The sequence below is a fragment of the Carcharodon carcharias genome, chromosome 21 (genome assembly GCF_017639515.1).
Source record: "Carcharodon carcharias isolate sCarCar2 chromosome 21, sCarCar2.pri, whole genome shotgun sequence".
NCBI classification, from domain to species: domain Eukaryota; kingdom Metazoa; phylum Chordata; class Chondrichthyes; order Lamniformes; family Lamnidae; genus Carcharodon; species Carcharodon carcharias.
The window spans coordinates 13,959,588-13,977,424 of NC_054487.1; the positions used below are offsets into that span (position 1 = coordinate 13,959,588).

The 17,837-nt window shown below is 45.3% G+C and overlaps 1 protein-coding gene across 4 annotated transcripts in view; it reads right to left on the reverse strand.

Annotated features, from left to right (window-relative positions):
* svopl (SVOP-like) overlaps positions 1 to 17,837 on the reverse strand; it is a 131,220-nt gene that overhangs the window by 13,544 nt on the left and 99,839 nt on the right. For 3 of the 4 annotated variants that reach the window (XM_041215733.1, XM_041215732.1, XM_041215734.1), the window contains 2 exons: positions 16,664 to 16,775; positions 5,777 to 5,858 (listed from right to left, as the gene is read on the reverse strand). In XM_041215733.1, coding sequence (XP_041071667.1) covers positions 5,777 to 5,858; positions 16,664 to 16,775 — 194 coding nt within the window. Of the gene's footprint in view, positions 1 to 5,772; positions 5,859 to 16,663; positions 16,776 to 17,837 lie in introns of all 4 variants that reach the window. The other variant, XM_041215737.1, reaches the window with a different exon arrangement.

Below are 17,837 nucleotides of genomic sequence, written 5' to 3' on the forward strand. Positions count from 1 at the left end.
GGAGAGAAGAGATGTCTAATTTTGGGAGGAAATTGGGGATTGACTTTCTTAAAGTTACAAGAAAAAAATACTGCAGATACCAGAATCTGAAATAAAACAGAGAAGGCTGGAAATAGCTGGTTTGGCAGCATCTGTGGAGAGAGAAAAACAGTTAATATTTCAGATCGATGGCCTTTGGTCAAGTACTGCTGGTTGGGAACCTGAAACATTAACTCTTTCTCTCTTACCAAATGTTGTCAGATCTGCTGAGTATTTCCAGTATTTTCTGTTTTCATCAAAATGTTTCTTTGCTCCAATTTATTTCCGTTTTTATTCAGTCCTCAACACTGGAGCAGCGACTTACTACTTGGCTTTAAAACAAAGGGTTGGTTGTAATCTAACTGGGACAAAAAAATAGTCATCTTATAGAGTCATATGGTTTCCTCTCCTTTTCCACAAAACTACACCTATATTAAATTCTCACAAGAATAAGGTGGAATGGTACCCATGCCAGCCTCACAAGCTGTTAGACCCAAAGCAAAAGGGAGAGTCAGCAAGAAGAACTTAATTAAATTCAACACACAGCTGTTTATTAGTGTTAGCCCAGGGTTTACAGAATCACAGAATTCTAATAGCACAGAAGGAGGCCTTTTGGCCCATCGTGTCTGCACTAGCTCTCCAAATGAGCATTATGACCTAGTGCTATTCCCCTGCCTTTTCCCTGTACCCCTGCACATTGTTTCTATTCAAATAATCATCTAATGCCCTCGAATGCCTCAACTGAACCTGCTTCCCTACCACACTTCCAGGCAGTGCATTCCAGACCCGAACCACTCATTGTGTGAAAAAGTTTTTTTTTCACGTCACGTTTGCTTCTTTTGCAAATCACTTTAAATCTGTGCCCTCTCATTCTTGATCCTTGTACGTGGGAACAGCTTCTCCCTATCTACTCTGTCTAGCCTCCTCATGATTTTGAACATCTCTATCAAATCTCCTCTTAGCTGCCTTCTCTCCAAGGAGAACAGTCCCAACCTCTCCAATCTATTTTAAGTTTATTTCATTAATAATATTAAAGCTTCCTTACAGATAGTGGACTTCAGGCATTCAGATGAAAGTCAGTTGTACCAAAGACATACATGGGGGGAGAACCATTTCCTGGCTTTTTAACAGAATAGAACAATTAATGCCACCAGAAAGTATAACTCTTAATTTGAATGGACCATGATCATGTCCAGTCATCATGGTTTCATCCAGTGTTTCATTGAACATTACAATATTGACCTATGAGGTAAATTCACCGATTCCATTCTCCCAGCAGAATTGAGAGCACAGGTTGTAGAATTGGGACTACACATTTGTAGCCCTATCTCTGACCTGCACTCTATTTGATCATGCCTTCCTGCAGAGAGCACAAAAAGTATATAGTTTTATTTTTAAAAGCCAGGACTCATTACACAGACCAACCAAGATGATGTAATAACCTGTAACAAAGTACCTCAGACACTTATGAAGACAGAATCATGAGGGGTAATTTCATGAAGCTCTTCTCTCTGCGTCTGCAGTATCACAAGACTCTGGAGCCTGAAATAGGCTAGCAATGCTAAAAGCCTGATTGCCCGAGCTGCATTTTGCACCAGCTGTGAAGCGTCTGAAAATTACAGCAGTAAAGATCTCGCAAACTCCAAATTCAAACCATAAGTATGAAGTGACAAGCTTCAGAGTTCATTCCCACCCACCCTACCCGCTCCCCCCGATTACCCATTGCCTCCCCCCTTCCCTTGCAATTTAATGCAATTTTATATTCTTTGTAGAACTACCACACACTGGTTAGAACTTTTCCACTGACTTTCTTTTCACTCAACCTCCTTGAAGTCCAGGCACCAAGGCAAATTAGGAAGTAGGGATAAGATTATGTTAATATAGGAATGTAACAGAAAGGTGTAGATTGGGGGAATGATCCCAGGATAATTAGGACATGGAAATACACAAGTTCCAACATGAGTAACTCTTTCGAGTACAAACCCGTTTCCATCTGTTTCAGATGAAGTTACATTGTTTCATAGTTTGCCATTGTGAGATTTGAACTCTTGATCTCTTGATCTTGGGGTTACAAGCCCAGTACCATAACCACTTGGCTATTTAGGCCAAGCCCTTCCAACATGAGTAGAGACTGTTCAGTTTCTCCCTTCCAAATGAGCAAATAATCCTAACCACATTTACCTACCTTGTTCCCATATCTTTCAAGCCTCTTTTGTTCATCTGCCTAGCCAATCTAATCTTGAACATTGACATAGCTTCTGCTGCAACCACTAACCCTGGAAATTAATTCCACAGCCTCGAGGATCTTTGTATGAAGTAGTTTCTCCTGTTCTCTGTTCTAAGTCTGATGTTTCATATTTTTATCCTATTACATACCCCTCAACTACTGGGGCAGGATTTTCCATTCGTTGCGTGGGCGTGGGTGGGTGGGCCCAGGAGTGGCCAGGAAATGGTCTGCCGCCCGCGGTTAGCTCCCCCGACTGTGATTTCACGCTGGCTGCCCAACTAACAGCATGAAAGGAGCGCTGTGGAGCTCAGCGCTGCCAGGGTGGGAGCGGGAGGAGTGCAAGCGCTGAAGTCTGTGCAGGCGCTGGGGACCCCGCACTGAAAGCTCCCCGAGGACACAGAGCTGCCTCAGGGAGCTGAAGAATTGTAGAAACTAAAGTAAAGATTTTCAAAAGTGAGGTAAACATGTCCCCACATGTCACTCAGTCACATGAACAGGGACATATTAAAAATGATGTCCAAAAATGTTATTCTTTTCTTAAATTACTGTTGGAAACCACATCCTGCCCATGGATGAGATTTCATAAAAAATCCAAAGGTCGCCTGGCCAATTCGCCCGCCCGCTAAACATAAGGTTGGATGGGCAGCAAAAAATGGGTTTCAGTTATTTGATTAAGGGCCTTAGGCCTCTTAATTGTTGGCAGGCACGCTGCCAACTCTAGTGCGTGCCTGCCGACCAAAATATCGCGCAAGTGCACAATGACGTTGGGACATTTGCCTGACCTAATCGCGCGCTATTTAACACCCGATCAGGTCGGGCGGGCACCTGCCTGCTGGATGTAAAATCCTGCTCCTGGAAACAATCTGTATCTATTTATTCTGTCCCGTCCTGTCATAATTTTAAATACTTCAACCTTATCACCTCATAATCTGTGTTGTTCTAATGATAAAAGATCCAACTGTTCATGAGTTTCTTTGCATTTGCACATACCAGGCAGCACCCTAATGAATCTACATTGTTTCTCCTCTATATCCTTTTTATGGTGTAGCTCATTATTGTGCACAGTACTTTATCTGAGGTCTTACTCAGGTTTTGTTTTGAGCTCACACAAAAGCCACCATTTTCTCATGGCTTTCATAGACGATGCTTTATTTAGTGAAAGCCCAGAGCTGCATTAACTTGTCTTAATGGCCTTATCAAGCTGAGGTGCAGCCTGTGTACCTGTACCCACTATTCCCTCAGCTCTTCCACAGCACTTACATTCAGAGAATAATGATGGCTATTATTTATTTCAAAATGCATCATTATGTACCTACTGAAATTGAGTTCCATTTGTCATATTTTAGCTGATTCCCCATCTTAACAATATCCCTTTGCGGCTAAATTTGCTTAAGGCCACTTCACAGTATTCCATGAAAGAGGTCAAGTGGAGAAGAGCCTTGATCTATTCCTTTCGGTGGCTGTCTGTTCTATCTTTCTCCTCCAGCTCTGTTCAAAATTTGCCTTATGTTGCTTGGATTTTTCAGTAATTAGAATGGGCCTTGTGGCATAGATTCACAAACTGAGTGCTTTCCTCACTGGTTTACTGAAAGCTTAATTTCCTGAATGACCAGTCATATTGACTAATGAAAGGGGAAGAGGAAGATTTGTTGGTTATAGAAACTTACCTGTTCCATGTTTTTTTAAAAAAAAAGACATACAGCCACAGAAACAACTGCCAATTTTCCCTTCTAACATTAGAAATACACTCACTGCGAAGCTGCTTTGGATCATGCACATGACCATGTTAATAGCAGTGCTTTCTGCAAAGAGTAAAATCTTAGAGCAAAGGAGGAGGCTATTGGGCCCATCATGCCTGTGCTGACTCTTTGGCTTGGATTTTCACTCTTGAGGCAAGTGTGTCGAGCCAGGAAATTTCCCAGCTTGCCTTGGGAAAAAGTGCCCAAATGGCGAGATCTTCGTTCTGGTGGGGCAGGGCGGGTTAGGGGTGCCAGAAGGAGTCAGGTCCACCACCCTGCAGGTGGCTGCTTTGGCTGCTAAGTGTTGAGGTGGGCTGTTTAAAAGGCCCATCTCAGTTCTCTGGGACTTTGGCCCAGTTGTTTTTTTAGACATTCTAGGCCTTGCTCGTCACACCCCCCTCCCCTCCCACCCACTCCCATGGCCCTTTGTGGTCTCTGTGTCAGTTTAGTGACAACGTATGCCTCCCAACACCACCCTTTTGCCCTTGCTTCTTCCATGCCAACTCATCCAATATGCACCATGGGCAGACTTCAGAACCCATGCTGAGATTAAATTTTTGAAATATCTATTAAGGCCTTCACTATATATATAGAAAAAAAAAACATTCATGAGAGCCTATTCACACATTTAAATCCCCTCAAGTACTTAGCCCCTTATAAAAACATACATTTATATTCATAACCCCACATTAAAGACAGCTAATCCTTTAATAACCTTTGAGCTGTCAATCCAAATTGTAAACTTGCAACCCCTCCCCTCATCGTGATAATGATAGTTGACGGAAAGCAGTCAAGCACTAATAACAATAGAATCGTAACACTTGGGGTTATGCCAACATACAGCTATTCAAACTAACAGGAATTCTTTTCCCAGAAAGCAGTGGAGGCTGGATCATTGAATTTATTAAGGGCTGAGTGAGATAGCTTTTTGATAGACAAGGAAGTCAAGGGTGGGGGTGCAGGGGGCGGACAGGAAAGTGGAGTTGAGATCACAACTAGATCAGCCATGGTCTTGTTGAATGGAAAAGGAGGCTTGAAGTGCCGAATGCCCCTAAGTCCTATGTTCCTATAAAACTGGTAGAACAGATTTCTTTTCCATTTTCACAGATACAGGTGGGCACTTTTTTTTTCAATTTTTTAAAGGGCTGGCCATTTGAATAACTAGTCAGCTTGACAGTTGTACAGACCTTATCTGCCTCTCATGAGCATTTACAACTTCTCTAAAGATTCATAACTCCCACACTGTGGGATAAGACCTTTGCTGCAGTGAAAATGGGGTCTGTTTGAACTCAGCACTGAGTTAAAATGCCCCTGCTGAGTTCAGGTTTCCCACGTGAGAATGACATCCTAACCCTTTCAGAGCTTGCCATAGTCAGATTTGAGGTCTCACTTGCTAGTCCAGTGCCAGAACCTCCAGGCTGCTATTACCTGTTTGTGGGTCTCACCTGGCTTTCATGCTGCTCTGAGATCACAACCCCCATTATGTCCAATGAAGCCTCCCCAGGGTTGCTTCATCATCAGGACTAACATGGAACACTACAGCACTAGGGAGACCAAGTTCTGCAGGTCTCTGTTTAAAGGGCCAAAAATTGAAAGAATTAACTGGAGTGCATAGAAGAGTCCATTTTTATGGTGGTATCGTTTTTCAATATACAATGGAAAAGTGCTTGGAGCGGAAAGTATTCTCCCAAGATGTTCTTTCACATTTCGCAGAGACAACAGTGATGCCTTCAATGGCAGGGTCTGGTTCTGCATTTATATTTACAAAGGGTGTTCACTGTTGCTTACCAACCTCTGCAGTGTAGATGTAGATGATGGTGAAATTAGCAGCAACAAGGGCTCGGAGAACAAAAAGTAATGCAGTCAACACAGCCCTAGGAAAGAAAGAAAGACTTGCATTTAAATACCATTTTTCACCATTCCCAAAGCAATTTTTTTGTCAATTAAGTACTTTTAGCATATAGTCATTATTACAACAGCTAGCTTTCACACAGCAAGGTCCCACAATCAGCAATGTGATCATGACCAGGTCATAGGAATGCTAGTTGAGGGATAAAAGTCAGGACACCAGAGATAATTCCCTTGCTCTCTTTGAACAGTGTCATGGAATCTTTTCCATCCACCTGAGAGGTCCTGAATTCAATGTTTCATCTGAAAAACATCACCTCTGACTCCAGCTCTCCCTCAGTAGTGTAGTGAAGTACTAGCCTGTGTGCTCAATCTTAAGAATCCATGATCTTCCAACTCAGTAGAGTACCAACACAGGGCCAAGTGTAGAACTTGGAGGTTTATAATGAATGGAAGCTGATTTACTAAGAGCGCTTTGGATATTTCAAGGAGCATGATCCAATTCTCACCTTTATTGCACATTCTTTGGTCTCAGATTAAGACCTCATTGGAAAGGTGGCACCTCGAGCAGTGCAGCATTGGAGTGTTAGCCTAGATTATGTGCTCAAAGTTCTGCAGAGAGGCTTGAATCTGCGACTTATCTGGGCTCATGGTTAGAGTGAGCCATGAATGACACCAACAAGCCGCGGAATGATTCACTTGGCAGTTTTAACAGCACGTCAAATGACACTAAAATAAATGCAGCTGCAGAAGGGAAAATTCCTTTTCCTGATAATACTTAGGGCAAGTGATTTGTTATCGGAAAGAGAAATTCTGAACTGGAAAGGCAAAGATGATGAAAACCATGAATCACAGGAACCCAATTCGACAGGGAAAATGTGTGTTTCTAAACAATAATGTTCAGATTGTATTTTCCTCTTCAGCCCACAGTGCTGCTCTGTCTCTTTGAAGAGAAGTTAGCAAGCAATATATATCGCAAGATTGTACCATGATACCTATTGCTATTACGTCTCGGGCTGCAGATATGCCGGCACTTTTACAGTGGTTTTGAGTGAGCATCCACATGAGAGGCAGTTTAACTGTGCCTTCAGATCAGCGATCTGCACCTCTCATCTTCCCAAAGGATCACTACCATCCTAGTAACAAGTCACTGTACCAAGTTTGTAAATAATGGGAGGCCAGCAATGCAATTACAATACTACAGCCACAGCTTGCCCTGTGCCAGCCACTGATTTAAAATTTGTTAAAACAACAATAAGTAAAGCTTAAATTAAACAACAAGAATTACAAATTTACCATTCGGCCTGCAGCAGAAAATTTATTTTCCTAAATGTAATGCTAAGATTGAATTTTCAGAGCAGGTGGTACCAGGAACAACAAAGGGACACATACAGTGAAGGAAGGGATTGTGAGTGAAAAGGTAGATTGAAAGGTAAAGGTTATGGATAAATGAGCGGTACACTGTAAGAAGGTATTGTGGCTAAAGGGCAGCTACAGAAAAGGTAGGGACTGTTAAATGGACTGATCAAGGAATGGATTCAGGATGAGGAACAGACATGTCAAAAAGAGGAGTTGAGATGACAGGGATAGCTGGACAATGGATAATGTGGAGAAGATGGAGGAGCAGGCAGCTTGAAACGGAACTAAGTAGGTGAAGGGATGACTAGGAGATCCACGAAGCATGGAGATATTTTTGGGGTACTGTTTTGTGTACAGCTTGTTTGGAGATAAGTAAAAGCTTTTTCCGAATCGGGATGATTCTTAACCAGTAGATGTGGTGTCCTAGACAACTATAGGGAGCCCACTTAGTACTGAAAGGGTTAATGGAGAAATTGAATTAAATGCTTAGGCCTAAGAGAAAAATACTGCAACCATGAAGAATAATACCATCTTGTCTGACCACTGTTGTAGGATGAACCCTGAGACACTCCATGTTGTTCTTTCTCAGGCCGAATGTAATCAAAGTTGTGATAACCAAGTGCGTAGGTACCGCATCTGTTGTGGTGGGAATGGAAATTAACTAAAACATGGATTGGTCAGCTAACGTATGCAAATAAGCGGACTGAGATGTGCAAAATTTACTGATTGGTTGTAAAATGCTTTTAAGCAAGTGTTTGTGTATTCTGCTTTGAGACAGTACAATATCTTTTGCTGTCTTGTCCTCCCTTGTGCACAAATAATAAATGGGGTTTCTACGTACGAAATGATTCCTTGGTGTGATTAATCTCCGACAGTTTCTGGAAGTTCCGCTGAGATGACTAACCCCTAGGATTGGGTCACGGAGCGCCAGCATTAAGACTTCGCGGTTCAAGAACTCCTCAGTCCGTGGCAGCCCCATTTGGGCTTCTGGGGTTCGTTGGCCTGTGATCTGCCTTCGCTTGCCTGTGGCTGATTATTAGCGTAAGTTATCTATTTAAGTATTTAGGAGATTAGTCTGGAAGTATTAGTGTACTCAGGGGTTCGAGTCCCCTGGAGTTGAAAAGTAGTGTTACTGTGTACTTGGGGTTCTAGTCCCCTGGAGTTGAAAAGTAGTATTAGTGTACTCGGGGGTTCGAGTCCCCTGGAGTTGAAAAGTAGTGATAGTGTACTCAGGGGTTCGAGTCCCCTGGAGTTGAAAAATAGTATTAGTGTACATGTAAGTTCGAGTCCCCTGGAGTTGAAAAGTAGTGTTAGCGTACTCGGGGTTCAAGTTCCCTGGAGTTGAAAAGTAGTATTAGTGTACTTGGGGGTTCAAGTCCCCTGGAGTTGAAAAGTAGTATTAGTGTACCCAGGGGTTCAAGTCTCCTGGAGTTGGAAAGTAATGTTAGTGTACTTGGGGGTTCGAGTCCCCTGGAGTTGAAAAGTAGTATTAGTGTACTTGGGGTTCGAGTCCCCTGGAGTTGAAAAGTAGTATTAGTGTACCCAGGGGTTCAAGTCCCCTGGAGTTGGAAAGTAGTGTTAGTGTACTTGGGGGTTCGAGTCCCCTGGAGTTGAAAAGTAGTATTAGTGTAGTCAGGGTTCGAGTCCCCTGGAGTTGGAGATTTAGTTGCTGTGTTTTTTGTGTCTATTATCAAATATGAATGGGTAATATGGCATCAAAGAAACCCCATGTTCCTCCTTTGAAGGGAACCCCAAATGCTTACATGTATGTCCATTATGGGTCTGAAAGTGTCCAACATGTTTCTGATTGGGTAAAATGGACCCAAGGTAAGGGAGAGAGCTTCCCACCAGACGGAACTTTTAATCGGGATAGAATTGAGCGCTTAGCATCTGTTTTAAAGGAGGTCGAGAAGTCAGGTAAGAAGAACGCGGGTTGGCCTGCGTATGTCCAGTGGAAGGACGAAACACAGAGGCGGGCTGATGAGTCAAGAAAAAGGAGCCAGGAATGTGAGAAAAAGCGCAAGAAAATTGATCGGAAAGGGAAATCCAGGATCCTGGTTGTGCAGCGAACCACGCAGCCCCCAGCGCTCTTGCCGTCCGATGATGAGCTCAGCGAACAGGACTGGCCTGTCTACCGGTCCCCTCCTCCTTATGATGATCCTGAACAAGTTCCACCCCCGGCTGCAGCTGCCCCGCCGGCTCCACCGCCACACGGGGGTGCGCCAGAACCTAATAGTACTACCGGTGTACGAACCTGCTCCCGCTCCCAACGGAGACGCAACTCGGACCCTTCACCCTCCGGCGCTGCGACGCAGATGCCAATGAGAGCATACCCTAACCCTGCGGGAGGTCAGATGCAAGTTTACCGTCCATGGACACCTTCTGAGTTACGAGCAATTGTTGCATCCACCCCCAACCCTAAAGAGGGAGTTGAAAAGTTTAGACAGAAACTTGAGATTCTCTGTAAATGCCATAACCTTAATTGTAATGATATAGATATGGTTCTTGATACTTGTCTGGGTACCCAGCGTTGGCGACCAATTCGGGAAAATTGTGAGTGGCAGCCACCTGGCCCTGACCCTCTTACTGCGGATCAGGAGACACAACTCTGGCAGCGCATTTGTGCGACCGTGTGGAAGGCTTTACCTGATGTAGTTGATTGGCACAAAATCCATAATACAGTGCAAAAACCTGACGAGGATGTTTGTGATTATGTTGAACGATTCCGTACTGTGTTTTTAAAATGTTCTGGTGCTAATCCTCAGGATTCTGTTCCGGCTCTTGTTAATGCTCTTGTACAGGGATTGCAGCCTGATCTTAAGAAAGCCTTTATCCTTACTTGCATTGGGTGGGAAGGTAAGGAAAATCTTCAGAAATTATTAGCACCCTCCAACGTTGTGAGCGCCAATTGAACCGATGCCAGAAACCCCATAAGAAAGGGATAATGGCACCAGTGGTAGACGATCCATTGGCGATGTCTCCACCTGCACCTCCGCTCACAGCGCCCGCTTTGGCCCCTGTATTTTACGCTGGCCCTCAATTAGCTTCTTAGCTGTCCAACTTTTATAACTACCAACCCCAACCCATTATGTGGCCTCAGAATATGTGGCAAAAGGGTGTCCGGGGAAATCGAGGGCGAGGCAAGTGGAGAGGCCACCAGGTGGGACCAAGGTGGGGTGGCTGCTCGAATTGTTATAATTATGGCCGGGAGGGTCATTGGTTGCGAACCTGCCCTCGGCCACCTGCAATTCCGGGGCAAGCTGTGCCTCAGCAACCCCTGTGCCTCAATCAAACCACTCGAATCCTTATCCTTCCCCTCAATCGAATCCTCATCCTGCCCCTCAATCAAATCCCTATTCTGCCCCTCAATCGAATCACTATTCTGCTCCTCAAACGAGCCCCTACTCGGTAGCCAATTCATTTGGGGGTTTGACACAATAGGGTCGCCACACCCTTTTACCTCTCATTACCGTCGAGGAACACACTATCCCTTTGTCTGTTAATGGCCATCTCTTGAATTTCCTTATTGACACTGGAGCGACTTATTCTACCCTTCGGCCTGTCGAAGCTCCTGATGTCACCCCCTCTAGGGATTTCATTTCCGTTGTCGGGGTCTCGGGACAACTGCTTTCACTGCCAATTTCCGAAGAAGTGCCCTTTGACCTGAACGGAAGGAAAGGATCCCATCGATTCCTCCTCGGGGCCGACGTCCCGGTCAATCTTTTGGGTTGTTCCCGAGTCCACTTACTCCACAGTCATCGGTCTTCTACAAGAAGATACTTCTCGTCATCCTCACGTTTGGTGCTGGAATTTCAGACATTGCGATTTATCCGATAAACTCAAGACTGTGCTACTCCAGCTTCTGACTGACCGCTGTGTTTCTGCCGCGATAGCCATCTACACGCCCCTGCAACACTGGCTTTGGGATCTTCACTGTACAGCACACTACTCTGCCTGCTCGGATCATCAGTATGCTCGTGAGGTAACAGGCCATCTGGGTGAGTATAAGCTATGTTCTTTCTATATCTTCCCTTTGCGTCGGACCTGAAGGAGTTGCTGGCTCCGTGTCCCTCCAGCTGCCAACCACTATTTCAAGACCGGAAGGACGTTGCACCTCATGTCACCCTTTGTGTCTTCGCTGGGTATCAGGCCAAGGACCTTGGTCCTATGGTGTACCACCTTCGGTGCACAGATCCCCAATCATCTGTGCAATTGATGGATGGCTGCCTGAATATCTATGATCAGGCCATTCAATTTTTTCCCTCTATGCCCCTTGAGTATCCTGTCTATTTTCAGCACCGTGCTCTAGGCAGTGTAACCACTGATTCCCCTGATGCCCTGATAACTATCCCCGATACTTTGTGGGCAAAGGGTCCTAATGATGTTGGTCAGGTATTATCAGTAGAACCTTTTCGGGTGCGTTGGATCCCTCTAAACCTCTCCATCGGTGATACCCTCTTAAACCTGAGGCGATGGAAAGCATAAAGCCTGTCCTTCAAGAACTTTTAAACTCCGGTGTTGTTATTCCCACTGTTAGCCCCTGCAACACTCCTATACTCCCTGTGCGGAAGCCAGGCAAGAATACCTAGCGGTTTGTCCAGGACTTGTGGGCAGTAAACACTTGTGTGATTCTGGCCTATCCAGTAGTGGCCAACCCGGCTACCATACTTACCTGTGTTCCCCCTAACTCCACTTTTTATACTGTTGTTGACCTCTTTGGAGCCTTTTTCTCCATACCCATAAACCTCGACTCTCAATTTCTCTTCATCTTCACCTTTTATGGTACTCAGTATACATGGACTCGTTGCCCCAGGGGTATACGGAAAGCCTGAACATTTTCTCCTGCGCCCTTCAGGCTTATCTCGCCGATGTCTCCTTTCCCAGTAGTTCAACTCTCTTCCAGTGCGTCGATGACTTGCTTCTCTGCTTGCCGTCTGAGCAGACTTGTCTCGACGACACCCTCACTCTTTTGAAAGCTTTAGCCCGTAAAGGCCATAAGGCCTCTCGTGAAAAGTTACAGTTTTGCTGATCCCATGTTAAGTATTTGGGCCATGTTCTTGACGGCCCAGCTCGACTCCTAGCCAAATGCCGTTTTGACAGCATAATCTCCCATCCCCTTCCCTGTGCTAAAAAGGACCTGACACTTTTTCTTGGTATGACGGGGTATTGTAGGCAGTGGATCCCTTCAGCCTCTGAGAGCCTCGTTTGGGAATTGGACTCCCAAGCTGCTTTTGCGGCCCCCAAGACAGCCCTTATTTCTGCCCCCGCCCTGGGCCTTCCAGATAATACTAAACCTTTTCATCTTTATGTTCACGAGCATTGCGGCTTTTCACAGGGGGGGTTTACCCAGTCCTATGGGGATGCCCAGTGACCGGTTGCTTATTACAGTACTCGCTTAGATCCTGTTGTGCGCGGTTATTCCTCCTGTATTCGATCCATTGCGGCAACCTACCTTGCTGTAGGCGCCGCCCAGTCCCTTACCTTGGGTACCCTGTTGTTCTACATGTTCCCCATGTAGTCGCGGCTCTCCTTAACCGTTCGGCTGCCCAACACCTTACTGCTCTTCGTGTCACCCGCTATGAGACAGCCCTTTTAGGGGATCTCTCGTTAACTATTGTCCGATGCACCACCCTTAACCCTGCTACCCTGTTATCTACGGAGGAAGATGGTGAGTCTCATGATTGCTCCACTATTGTCCAGCACTCCACTCTACCTCGCCCAGATCTACAGGATCATCCTCTGTTAAATCCCGACCTCATTCTTTTTGTCGACAGCTCCTCTACTTGATCACCAAGTGGCGATTTACTTACCGGCTACACTATTTGTGACTCTTACTCTGTTATTGAAGCATCACACCTCCCTCTGTCCGGCTCTGCCCAGGCTACTGAACTATTTGCCCTTTTATGAGCCTGCATATTTGCTGCCAAACAATCTGCTAATATCTATACTGACTCTCGATAAGCTTTCGGTGTGACACATGATTTTGGACAGCTTTGGAAACCGCGAGGATTCCTCACGTCAGCAGGAACTCCCATCCACCATGGGCAGCTCATCGCTAATCTTTTAACGGCTATCCAGCTCCCCTCCTCCCTTGCTGTTATTAAATGCTCTGCCCATACACAGGGCAATGATTTTGTTTCTCACAGTAATGATAGGGCTGACCGTGGGGCCGCGGCCGGTCTCACTGGGTCTGTGGTTCCCCTCTGTTATCAGGCTGCAACCCCTTCTCCTGTAGCTAGTCTAACTGATCTTGTTCATTTGCAGTCACAGGCATCTACCCGTGAACGACACAGTTGGATTCAAGCATCATGCGCACAACGCTCTGACGGCCTCTGGATTTCTTCTGATGTCCGTACTGTTGCCCCTCCTTCACTCCTACCCTGGATTGCCCACATGTTACATTCATTTACCCTTGCGGACAAAGGGAGGATGAACAGGATGGCACAACAAATGTGGTTTGCGCCTGGGTTTTTCGCTATGGCAGTTAAAATAGCTTCACAATGTCTGCTTTGTCAATGACATAACCCAGGCAAGACACCCACAGTGACTGCTGGTACAGGACCCCAGCCATGGGGCCCATTTGTACACCTACAAATGGACTTTATACAAGTGCCCAAATGTATGGGATATAATTATGTTTTAGTTATAGTATGTTTGTTCTCGCGATGGGTGGGGGTGTATCCCACCCGACAAAATGTTATTGTTGCAAAATTGTTGTTACGTGAATACATACCCAGGTTTGGGATACCGGAGACTTTATCAAGTGATATTGGACCTCATTTTATCACTAAAGTGATAAAGGAACTGTTGAAGGCCTTACAATGCAACCATCACCCTTCCTGCCTATACCACCCTCAGTCTACTGGGGCAGTGGAAAGACAAAACGGTGTTCTGAGAAATAAACTAGCTAAGTTATGTGAAGAAACTGGTTTGAAATGGCCTGAGGCTCTACCCCTGGTGCTTATGACTGTGCGCTCTCACCCTAACCGTACCACCTCCCTCTCTCCTTATGAAGTTGTAATGGGATGTCCTATGCGCCTCCCGGTGGCCTCACCTTTGTCTGCTAGGGAAATGGACATGCACGCTATGGATGAGGGAATGATTACCTACTGTATAACACTTACTAATTCTCTCAAGAGCTTGCATACACAGGTGGTAGGAGCTCAGAAAAAGCCCACCATTGAAGACTGTCATCAATACCAGCCTGGGGATCTGGTCCTGGTAAAGACCTTCAGGAGAAAGAACTGTTTGGAACCTCGATGGGAGAGACCTTTCCAAGTCCTGCTCACCACCCATATGGACGTGAAGGTTGAAGGATGACCTTTGTGGATCCATGCCTCGCACGTCAAGCGGACGCTGACCTCAGACGGAAGTGCCTGTGCAGGAACTTTAACTGAGCCATCAGAATGCTGATTTTGATTTGGGTCCTGTCCTGCGTGGTCCTTGTGGGGTCATGGAATACCAATTCTGCGGTTCAACGAATGCACGCCGTAGCCTCGCAAGTTAATCGGACTAAATGTTGGATTCGTACTCATTTTCCTGTTAACCCCTCCTCCTCAGAGATGCATTTTCTGGCTTTCCCTACAGGTGCCGCATGGCCCCTAGGTAACACATGCATCGAGTGCCCATTTGGAGCCAGGAACCTACTTTTGTGGTTGTTAAGGGGGAGGCCTGGCTATGCGTCAGAAGAAATTATACCAAAGGTAGTATTCGGGTGGGCGTGCTGCCACTGGGGTCTTGTGCCTACCTTGCTGCTTATAACTACTAGGAGGGTTGATTCCAATTCCACAACCAGTCAGGCCCTACAGCTACCTTTTGGGAATGCAAGGCCAATGAGGTGGAGTGTCTTTCGCAGGTCCCAAAATCTGAGGAGAGACTCACATATTTTAATGGGGATGGGTGTAATTGCCAACGGTCATACAATCTCACCTTAAACAATTCCACCTCCACTTGGACCTCTAATGGCTACTATACTGAAGAGTCCAGGCCTTGCAATTACAAAAATCAGTCCGGTTGCCCTGCCTTGCTGGCCCTGGGGGCACTGCAGCTCAGTCAGACCTGCCGCGTCCGCTGGTATGACCAGAAAAATTCTTATTTCGTCTGGAAGTGGCTTAACTTTTGCCAAAATTCCACTTATTGGTACCATACCCATGTCCGCAATGGCTCATTCTGGCTTTGTGGAAACAGGGCATACAAAACCCTCCCTGTCGTCTGGGCGGGCACCTGCACCATTGGCTATATTGTCCCTGAGGCCTTTGGGGTCAAGAACCTTACTATTCACTCTCTCCACAACCATCTAGGGCCTGTGAAGCATCATAAACGATCAACCTGGAACCCGCTTGTCACCCGCAACACCGGATTCCACCAATTTATCCGGGCCCTCATCCCAGGTCTAGGGGTCTCAGAGCTGGAAAAGGCCATTATTAATATTTCCACTACAATAGAATTTATTGAGAATAAGACTGTTGACGCCATTCAGAATCTGCAGTTGGAAACTAAGTCCCTTTCCAAGGCTGTCCTCTAGAACGTATGGCCCTGGACTTCCTGCTAGCAGCGCAAGGAGGGGTCTGTGCAGCTATTAATGAGACATGTTGTTTTTACGTTAAGAAGGACCAAAGAATTGAGACTGATGTACATTTTATTCGGGACCAAGTGCGCCTCCTCCATGCAGTTGCCCAGGAAAAATCCTTTGACTGGTGGGGGTGGCTCCCTAATATCGGATGGTTTGGGGGCCTTTTCAAAACCCTGCTCAAATACCTTGTTATAGGTCTTGCCCTACTCATTGTTTTGTATGTTGTTATCCAGCTCGTCCTCTGTTGCATCCGCTCTACCTGCCGACTGCAGAACCTCCAGAATCCTAGTGATAAGCAAGTTGTCTATTCCCTCTCTGTTCTCAGGAGTCAGGATTCCACTGAGGATGAAGCCCAGTGGCTAGGATACATAGAACTTGGCTAAGGGTGGTGGATTGTCCTTTTAGGACAAAAGGGGGGAAGTGTGGTGTCCTAGACAACTATAGGGAGCCCACTTAGTACTGAAAGGGTTAATGGAGAAATTGAATTAAATGCTTAGGCCTAAGAGAAAAACACTGCAACCTTGAAGAACAATACCATCTTGTCTGACCACTGTTGTAGGATGAGCCCTGAGACATTCCATGTTGTTCTTTCTCAGGCCGAATGTAATCAAAGTTGTGATAACCAAGTGCATAGGCACAGCATCTGTTGTGGTGGGAATGGAAATTAACTAAAACATGGATTGGTCAGTTAATGTATGCAAATAAGCGGATTGACTTGTGCAAAATTTACTGATTAGTTGTAAAATGCGTTTAAGCAAGTGTTTGTGTATTCTGCTTTGAGACAGTACAATAACTCTCGCTGTATTGTCCTCTTTTGTGCACAAATACTAAATGAGATTTCTACGTACGAAATTATGCCTTGGTGTGATTAATCTCCAACGCAGACAATAGCCATCTTACCTGCTGCTGCACAGGTTGAGGAAGAGAAAAAAAATCCCAGAGGCCCCCATAGTTAAAGCTAAACTGCGACGTCTTCCCAGTGTCTCAATGACGAAAGGACTAAATGGAACAACTGAAAGAAAAGACAGTATAATTGTAAGGTAAGAACAGAATAATTCCATTCAAATTGTGTGTAAGACTTGAGGGGAAAGAATCAACTGAAGGGATTGGAAATGAATTAAAACTGATAAAATAACTAAAATTAGATGTTGAGTTTGTGTTCCTCAAATGTGGTATTAGTCGAGTACAAACTATTGTTTTCCTGCACTTTTCCATGAGGCATTCCCCCATTGCCTCACTGACATTACCGTTCACCATGTGGACAGTGACTGGTGACAGGTTATTCAAGGTTGGAGAGATCACCTCACCAGATCCTGTGTTGATTGGAAATGGTCATATCTGTCAATTACTGACGAGCACTTTAAAAGGGAACTTTTCTTCAAAGTGCAATGCAATTTGCTGCTTAAGGTAACTCCTAAGAGCCATTATTCAACAAACACATTTTATGATGTGTTTCACTGGGTTAGTGTCAGTTTTAAAATGACTCCATTGGAAGATTACCACTGAAAAAGGATTTTTCTAAGAGCTGTTTATAGTGGTTTTGGTCCTTAAAGGGTTTGCGTTTATCTATTTCAAGACCTCAGAACATCTCAAATGGTTTTACAACAATTTTTTTTTAATTCATTTACAGGATATGGGTGTTGCTGGCTGGGCCAGCATTTATTGCCTATCCCTAATTGCCCTTGAGAAGGTGGTGATGAACCACTGCAGTTCATGTTATGTAGGTACACCCACAGTGCTGTTAGGAAGAGAGTTCCAGGATTTTAACCCAACAACAGTGAAGGAACTGTGATATATTTCCAAGTCAGGATGGTGAGTGGCTTGGAGGGAATTTCCAGGTGGTGGTGTTCCCATGTATCTGCTGCCCTTGTCCTTCTAGATGGTAGAGTTCGTGGGTTTGGAAGGTGCGGTCAAAGGAGCCTTGGTAAGTTCCTAAAAAGCATCCTGTAGATGATACACACTGCTGCCACTGTTCGGCGGTGGTGGAGGGAGTGAATGTTTGTGGAAGGGGTGCCAATCAAGCGGGCTGCTTTGTCTTGGATGATGTCAAGCTTCTTGAGTGTAGTTGGAGCTG